This window comes from Micromys minutus (genome assembly GCF_963924665.1).
Source record: "Micromys minutus genome assembly, chromosome: 2".
NCBI classification, from domain to species: domain Eukaryota; kingdom Metazoa; phylum Chordata; class Mammalia; order Rodentia; family Muridae; genus Micromys; species Micromys minutus.
In genome coordinates, this window is record NC_137971.1 from 63,805,604 (window position 1) to 63,814,909 (window position 9,306).

General features: G+C 42.8%; 1 protein-coding gene across 1 annotated transcript; it reads right to left on the reverse strand.

Annotated features, from left to right (window-relative positions):
- Window positions 1–1,961: 1,961 nt before the first annotated feature.
- NPS (neuropeptide S) lies at window positions 1,962–8,118 on the reverse strand (the record flags this gene model as incomplete). Its single annotated transcript, XM_080912985.1, has 3 exons — window positions 1,962–2,141; window positions 5,449–5,530; window positions 8,057–8,118. The coding sequence occupies 3 exons, from the start codon at window positions 8,116–8,118 to the stop codon at window positions 1,962–1,964; spliced, it is 324 nt and encodes a 107-aa protein (XP_080769111.1).
- Between the last annotated feature and the right edge of the window lie 1,188 nt (window positions 8,119–9,306).

Sequence of the window (9,306 nt, forward strand, 5' to 3'; positions counted from 1 at the left end):
GGGGTCTGTGTGTATGCATATGATGTTTGTATATGTATGTGATATATATGTGTATGTCAGCCTATGTGTGTTTATATCTATGTGTGTATTTGGGGGGACAGAAATAAGGAAAGGGAGGTGACCTTAGACAGTAGGTCTAAGTAGATTTTCTAAGGATGTTTCAAAATCTGGGCTAGAATGAGAACAACTCACTGTTTGTGCAGAGAACCAGATTTTGGTTTTCAGAAACCACATTGGTTCACAAAGGTTTATAATGCCAGCTCCATGAGATCTGGTGTTCTCTCTGGTCTCGGCAGCCACCCTTAGTCATTTGCGCGTACCCACAGACAGACACAGACACTTATACTTACATAAAAATAAATCTAAAAAATGAATGCTTCAAGTTATCAGAGATACCATCTGTCTCCTGAATAATGTGCAATATGTAATAAATAAAACCACAGCCCAGAAGGTGAAGATGTCCTTTTCCATCCAAGGAACCAGGGAGAGCACGCCCACCCAGTGTCAGTATGTATGATGCTGTCTCCTCCCTCAGTCTGCCTTGGCATAGCCATTAGACAAAAGACCCTGCACAGCTGCTTTATGGAATGGACCAACAATGGATGCCTGCCTCCACATGACACAAAATAATGAAGGCCCAGGTACCAAGCACTGGAGTGGGGAGGTCATTGAGTAATGCAAAGCTCGGGGAGGGCACAGATAGGCATCATGGGAGGCCACAGTCATCACACCATCAGGTCTACAAGACCTGATGACTTCTGGGAGGAGACAGGACAGTGGCCTCAGTATACATAGCAGCACAGGAGACCTTTCATGCTAGGATGTCTCCTCTGGGTTTCCTGAAAGTGTCTCTGTGAGGTTCCTAAAACCCTAAAGCCCCTTAAGCAGGTGCACACATTGCTACGTTACTTCATTTTGAACTATCTCCTGGCACCTGGACAGCAAGAGTAACATGAACACGGAAAAGCAAGGAAGTCCCTTGCTTTTACAACACGCAAAGGAAAATACTAGAAGGCCTTGCAAAGCTGGGTGTTTTCAGGCAAATTCTTAGAAGCCTTCTTCAATCTGACATGTCTGGAGTCTGCTTACCACGAGCTCCAGATCCTGAAGACTTTTCTATTGGAAGCTGGTGCCAAAGACAGTGTGTCCTTTGATTTTTAAAGCCACCACCCAAGTCCTACATTTTTTTTCCTTAAGTACCAATGTCAAGAGTGTCGATGTAAGGGTTTTGGACTTGACATGGCAAGGAGAGGGGGACTCATCCATTATCCAGGCTTTGGGGTATGTAACCTCTACCATACAAGCACCACCCAGATGTCTGGTATCGCCATGGTGACTGACAGTGTTTCATGGTTTAAGATTTTAAAAGTCAAGACAAAACAAAATTTCCAAGACAAAACAATCAGCCATATTTATGTATATTTGGAATCGGAAAAGGAGGGAGAGGAACAGACCCAGTGGAGGCTGGCGGTCCCTTGCTGCAGATACCAACCAACTGACCAATAGATCCGGTGGCACTGTTCACTGTCTTGCTGGAATTTTGAGAGACTTTTACAAACAAAAACAGCATGGCTGAGAAATCACATTTTAAAGGAGAAATCACACATGCCTGCCCAAGCACTTGGTGTTACAGCACAGTAAAAAAAAAAAAAAAAAAAAAAAAAAAAAAAAAACTCCCACACATTGTGGCCGATTCAAGATCAAAGCCAAGGAGTCCCTCCGTATTCAGGAAAGTTTCTAGCTAAGCACAGAAATCGTTTTTTCACTCACAGGCAGAAGTTTGAGACAGGTTTGCATTCCCCTCCCCCAAAACTTAATTTACTCTGAGCCAGTTAGGAGAAGGGGGATATCTGAGGATGAGGAGGGAAGCAACATCTCATGGTAAGATACAACCGCTTTTAGCACGTCAGTCACACTCTACATAGCTTCAGATTAATTCCCAGAGTCCTTTGCACACTTATTCATTGCTTTGCTCTTCGAAATGAAGTTTTTTTCACCCCCGAGCCGACTCCGTTGCGAAAGGACCTTTTCATCGAAGTCTTCTCCAAAATTGGCTTTAGAAATGCTAGCCCGTCGCTCCCCTCCAGCCTGGCTGGGCAGCTGCTCAGCAAGATGAGAAAGTAATCAGGCTTCCCAGGCACCTGGTGATTTAGATGAGGAAAGAGGGAGAGGATACAGCTTCTGGGTTAAAAGTTTATTTCGACAGCAACAATCTTCAAAAAATCTTACAGCTATAACGTTGCTCTGTCTCATCTTCTTATTGGGGAGAAACATCACCGCAGCACACCCACTTAACGTAGGGTTACCACTGGCTTCTCCACTTTTTATTCCCCTGATCAGCGTTTACGTTGTATATTTTTCACAGTGGTCGTGTCATCGATATTTTACAGGGAATATTTGTAGGCTCTGATTAGTCCTGGGGATGCTACTGAGTATTCACCAAGGCGTTAGGGATGTGGCTCAGTTGCTAGGGTACTGGCACTAAAGCCCTTGCTTGGTTCAACCCCAGGAAACACATGAACCAGATAGAGTGGCATATACTAAAGATCTCAGCACTTGGAAGGTGGAGGCAGGAGAATAAGAAATGTAAGGTCATCTTCAGCAGCATAATGAGCTTTAGGCCAGCCTTGGCCGCATGACCCTGCGTCTCAAAAGTTTCTATTGTCCTAAGTATGCGTGAGCATGCCATAAGGAAGGCTGCTGCTTTATAAGCTAGTTTAAAAATTAAAGTAACTGTAAGAAATTCACTCAGGCAAAACCCACCCAGGGTGACCCAACTCTGCATTTCTCTCGCAGAGCCACTGAGTTTCCTTCTGTGGCTGCTCACCAAGGTTTCCGGAAAGTGGTGTCATTCACTGTGAGACCCTGACACTGTCAGCTTTTTGAGCTGCGGTTCTCAGCTCTCATCTTTGCTCAAGGCCGGGATAGCATATCACAGTGCTTGGGCACTGAGTGGTGAAGGAAATGGATCCTGATCCCCAGAGCTCAAATGGGGCCAAATGAACCTGCAGTTCCGTCCCACACTGTGCAGATGAGGAAGCCAAGCGCCAGAGCCAAGGCCTCGCTCTGATCACAGCTGGTAAGTCCTAGAGGCAGCCTTGATCCAGGCCTCCGGTGGGAGCTGCTGACACTTGCCAGGTTTCAAAAACTCTTGCATGGTTTCAAAAGCAGCCTCATAACTGGCACCATGCCAACCAAATCCTGTCCTTGACAAAGCAGAGACTTTGGGAAATAAAGCCTTCTCTGAGTGACACGCTCTTTGTGCCTCCTGATATTTTATTTTATCCTGCAAAGGAAAGAGCTGTGTGAAGCTAGCACTCCTGACTCCCAATCTCTAGGTGAGGAGACCACATGCTTGCAGATGATACTGTTCACCAGCGGCTGACTCCAAGCCCTGGTTTCTCAGCTCCAGTAGAACAGCAGCCCAAAAGGTTTACTAAAAATGAAGAGACATAGCATGGAGTAAGACTTACACCTCTTGCTGTTTGGTGTAAGAGACAAGTTTGCCTTGACTCACTCTTTTGGGGGGTTGGGATAAAACTTGTAAAGCATCAGATTCTCTGGAATTCTTTGCCCTGGCTGGGTGAATGACTGGTCTCCAGTTCTCAGAGCACCCAAGCAAACCTTCCCAATGGCCCTGGGAGAAAGAAGAGCTCTCTCTCTCTCTCTCTCTCTCTCTCTCTCTCTCTCTCTCTCTCTCTGTGTGTGTGTGTGTGTGTGTGTGTGTATGTGTGTGTGCTGTTTGATTGGGAATAGTCAAAGACAGTTTGATAAACATTGGTTATATGTATGTTTTCTGTTTGATTAGGAATAGTCAAAGATGGCCTCATAATCATTGGTTATGGTAAAAAAAATAAGTAATCAGAAGGTCTGGGTTTAATTCCACTCTGTTTCCCTTGTGTTAATGTGATAAATAATTGCTGCCCATTTAAAATCTCTAGCCGGAGTGACCTCTGCAGCATTGCAGAGAGGAAGCAACTGACTCTTTACAGAAGCACTCATGAGGCCACCTTTATGAAACCAGAAAGGTGCCAGTCCCAGTTACCAGACCCTCAAGTCACCCCTAAAGAGACCTCAGTGTAGTTGGCTGGTACGGAGGCAGCTGTGCCAACTTATCATGAGGATACCACTGAGCACCTGCCCAGATAATGGGCTTCATGAATCTCTGAACAAAGGGATGAAATCTTCTGTGATTAGGCAGCACCATCGCTCACTCTGCACAGATGGATTGCCATGGACACCATCCATGGAATTACCTGCCTGTAACAGGAACAACACTGTCATGAGCAAAGCTAGAAAAGTACAGCCAACACAGTGAAAGGAGAGACACCGCCTTGTGGCCCAGGAGGTCTCTACATACTTCAGAAGAAAGAATTCTTAATTTAAAAAGAACGACAGACAAGTGCCTCTTGTTCCAAAGTGCAGGGAGGAAACCTTTTGGGACAAACAATAGAAAGCAATCAGGAAGGCACTTGAGAGAATATACCCATTTATGGATCGTGAGTCAGACACTTGATCAATGGCTCTTCTTAAAGGATCAATGAGAAAATTAGTGTTGAGCGCTCATAAGAGGGAAAGGCAGGGGAGAAGCTATTTTAAGTAAACAGGAAATAGAAAAATGACAGATGCAAAGATCAATGAGAAGACTAGTTATATAAATAACTAGAGCACAGTGCTTAAAGGAGTTGCCACATGGAATTCCTGCAACCTCTCTTTATCCAAAACCTAGTCCTCAAATTGCAGTGAGCTCAGTAATTACATCGTGACAGGTTAAATTTTAGTGAAGTAAAGTTAAAGTTCACAGTGTCAGCAATGGCCAAAGATAGTTTTGTAAAGATCATGATACAGAAGCAACCACAGATGACATAGAAGGGATATAAATACCCCAAAGAAAGGCAATCATTTTTCTGAAAGTCTCGAGGAGCTCTGGAAATATAGTGCAGACCTCCACCAATACTCTTGAATAAATACATGTGGAAATATTTTAGGCAATATTTCATCTGAATCTAACATTTTGCCTACATTCTTCATCTGGAAAAAACATTCACATTTTTGTAAAATTAAGAAGCTTTCTGCTTCTGAAAAATGACCACTGTGTGTCTGGTTTTTTGGTACAATTTTAATGTAAAATATCTATTATGATAAAGAGCGGGTATGTATGGAATAAATAAATTGTCTTGGGTCAAAATATAAACATTTTGTATTAAAACAGTCATTTCCTTGTGCAGGATACAACCCGTAAATGATTCACAACAAATCAGTATATTGCAGAATTACCTACAGTCACATACAAATTTCTGTCTTACTAATCTCATGAGTCTGTTTTGTCTAAAGATGAAATAAATTACCTTTTCTGTCACATATTTCTCGAGATTCTTTTGAATTTGGGCACTCCACCATCCTGATCATCATCTATCTGACCACCAGAAATAGCAGTGAAGCCCTTACCTTGGAAGAGAGGAGCGGATAACACCAAAGTGTGTGTACCACAGACAGCGAGAGAGCTAAGATGAGGTTGAGTTTTAATGAGCTGTAGGGTAGAAAAGACAGAACCTTTGGTGAAATCTCACACAAGCAAATATAAGCTTTAAGAACATACAAAAATCCAATTTCTCTTGGCATAAATGTGCAGTACTTTACCCAATCATTTTGGATTTTCCGAGATCTGCGCAGATGGGTTTTTGTTGCCAAATTCCCCAAGCTTGCTGTCTGAGCCTGTTTGGGTGGCCCTTTTATAGCAGAAAAGTTCAGATGTAAAAATGTCACTGAGCTACATCCTGTGTGACTGGTTGGCCTGGCCATGGCCTTTTGTTCTTGTTAAGTAAGAAAAGGACAGTGACATGCAAGCTGTCACTGAGTTTCCCGGGGTTGACTTCACTCAAAGCTTGCCATTAAAGATACCCTTCAAAGGTTCAGCCTTCTGCGAAGCTGCCCTGTGACATGGGTGGCCAGGGTCCTCAAAAGGAACTGAAAGTATTGTTCTTAGCTGGGGGTTTAAACACTTAGGAAGGATGACAGTACTTCTTTGAATGTCAGAGACCAATATAAGTGACATCACTGAGGGAATCTAGGATGATCAGGGAAACGATGCAGGCTGATTAGGCCTCTACATTCAATCTCCATCCCTCAGAACTATAAATTTCATAGCCAAACAAATGGCAATCTGTTGTCACTGGTCCCTAAGTCAAGGAATGAGCCTGTGTCTGTCCCTTTTAGAAGATACTCTCCAAGTTCCATGTCCAGAGTTTGTGTGTCCCTACATTCATTGTTTCCTCTTTAGTGGATAGAGTCTAGCTAGCACTGGGTCATGGTATTAAGACGGTTTGGGATGTTGAGCGCAGACAGATGTTGCTGAGGCTACAATGGAGGAAAATGTCAAAGGAGAAGTTGCTGCTATTGCTGCTGCTTCTGGAGAAGTGCCGATACTTTTCATTACTATCGAAAAACATGGTTTTTTGAAGGCCCAGTTGCCAAAGTGCTTGCCATGCAAGCATGAGTCTATGAGTTCAGATTCCTGGCAATCACACAAAACAACCATGTGCAGTGGCACACGATGGTGAACTGGAGACAAGCAGAAGCCTGGAGCTCACTGGCCAGCCAATCTAGTCAATGGATAATGAGAGACAATGTCTCAAACATAAGGTGGAACGTAACTGGGTTACATCAGCCTCTGACTTCACACACACACACACACACACACACACACAGAGAGAGAGAGAGAGAGAGAGAGAGAGAGAGAGAGAGAGAGAGACTCAGCTATGCTTAGGACCAGGTGATCTATGTATGTAGTAAAGGTAGTACCCAAAGGAGGCCAGGAGAAGTATGCTTAAATGCCACATTACTTCCTTTCTTCTTAGAGTTGGCAAGAGACTATATGTTTCTTCTAAAGTGGAGCTAAATAGAGGACACCTCATTGAGAGGATTACACATAGGGGGTCCTAAATACAAAGTCACAATTCATTGCCATAGCCTATGGGTCTGTCTTTGTTATGCACACTTCCAGAGGGTTCCTCACCATCAAAACAGGTAACAGAAGACCCTCTTCTGCATTATCTGCCCAAGACAAAAGGAAAAAGCTGGCACTACAGGAACTTCAGAGATTCTAAACAAAACCATCTCAGCTGACTGCATTGTGCTAACCTCCCCTGTTGCCCATTCTGGTAACACAAAATCCTGATACCTCATCTTAAATCTATACACATGACCAAAAGACAAGTACACTAAATAAAGAATACTTCAGAGACATGACCCAATCAGAATAAAGAGGATCGAAGGCAGCGCTATGAAAAATTATAAAGAAATGAAAGAAATAAGAAATATGAAAAATGTAAAGGGGAAAATTTCTAAAAAAGAAAACAATTTAATATTCTCCAAAAATATAGAATATACTATATTTATGAAACAAGAAAAGAAAGCTATATGAAAGGAAAACTGCAGGTGACAAATCATCTAATGAAAATTAAAATGAAAGAAAATTCAAAAGTATTAAGAGAGATCACTAAATAAATCTTGCAAACATTAAATTAAGAAGACAAGGGAGATAGTTTGCAGTGCTGAGCCCACACAGACATGACAGAAGTTCTAGAAAAGAAAGCAGAAGGAGTGAGGAAGCAAAGAACCACAGATAAGTATCCAAGAACTTTTCCCCAATAGTTTTACAGGTGAAAAGGCACTATCTTTTCTTTGCAGAATAAATAAAACAGTCCATCCCAAAGCATAACTCCATAAATGTCAGCAGATTGGGTTCAATTAGCTTCTAAATTATCTACAAACACTCAATTCCCAAATACTTTTGAACTTCTCAGAAATAACATGGAGAATTTAGGAGATAGTGAAACAATGCTTTCAAAAATCTGGAAGAATTTTCAAATGTTATTTCCAATTTAGAATTAAAATCTAATGATTCACAAATAGCCAGAATTTCCTCTTCTCCATTAACTGTAAGACTATAATAAATATTTTTTGTGTGTGGGGAGATAGACTGTGACAGGAAGCTTGCTAAGGTTGAGTGAGTTCAAAAAGCTCAGCACCCACCTGAAGGTGGTAGGTGTCTCACCTGCTCCTGACCAGACTCCTGGCCTCGAACATGTGGCCTCGACTTCTCCGCACAAAGAACATGACCACTAGTCACGTAGCAGAGACCACACAGTTCTCCATGCTAATGAGGTATCTAGATGGGCCCTGAGGGTTTAGCTAAAGAGCTTCCCTTCTAGACATTCCTTCTGGCAAAGGTATTTAATCTCTGATCCGCCCTGAGGAAGTTGTATGAACCTATTCTCTACAATGAACAATCAATAAAGCATTTGGAACCAAGGATTGTCTCTCTCATTAAGAACTGCCATGGCGAAGGGGAGCCTTCATTATCCAGAGTCTTCTGCAGAAGGCCCCTCTGTGCTCCTGGACATTCTCTCGACTCCTGAGCTAAGCTGGAGTTGCCCATACCCTCACCCCCACCCCTGGCCTCACCACAGGCCCATGGGCTTCTTTCATTCCTGACTCCAGGTTTTCATCAGCAACTGGAAGTCCAGGAGCTTGGGAACCCCTGACTCTTTGGCTTCAGCCTGTGCTCTTTTCCATCCAGGCTGAGGTCATCCTAGACTGCATTCTCCTACCCCCTGAGTAGTGCATCGGCATTTCTGCAAACCCATCACAAAAGGGCTACACAGGGTAAAATACAGTCTAACATCTCCTGTTTTATCTCCCTGAGCAGAATTCACACATCCCTGCAGTGAGACTGAACGCAGACCCACATATTTTTGTATATACACAATCATAAAACAATACCTCTATATAAACCTTTTCTCAGAAGTTATTTCTGGGTACGTTCCACCAAAGTGCAGTGAAGAAAAGATGAAGGACCCAGCCACAAGATGAACACAGGGAATGAAATAAAATCACAGATGGCAATTGAGAGTAGGCCCTGGCTCTGTCATACAGGACCACAAGATTATTGGGGTGACATAGAAGAGTCTAAAGAAGACTTTGGTGAAGATAAAAACTGAAGAATTACAAATTGCCTTGTAAGGAGAGTTGGAACACTGGAGAATTGGAGACTGAGTTAGTGATGAGTCCATAGAAAACTAAGTGAGAAGAGAGGGGGGTCACTCCAGAGAAAATGATGCTACTTTGAAGGAAAATAGTAAGTTAGCTACTTGACACAGCTGGAGGACATTGTTCAGTGATTACAATGCTTTGGTTACAAAGGTGGGTTTCAAATCCCAAAGAAACCCAACTGTACAGAATGTTATTTCTAGCACGTTCTCATGTCTATGGTAAAGTGGATTACCTAATCTCTATAAAAGGGAA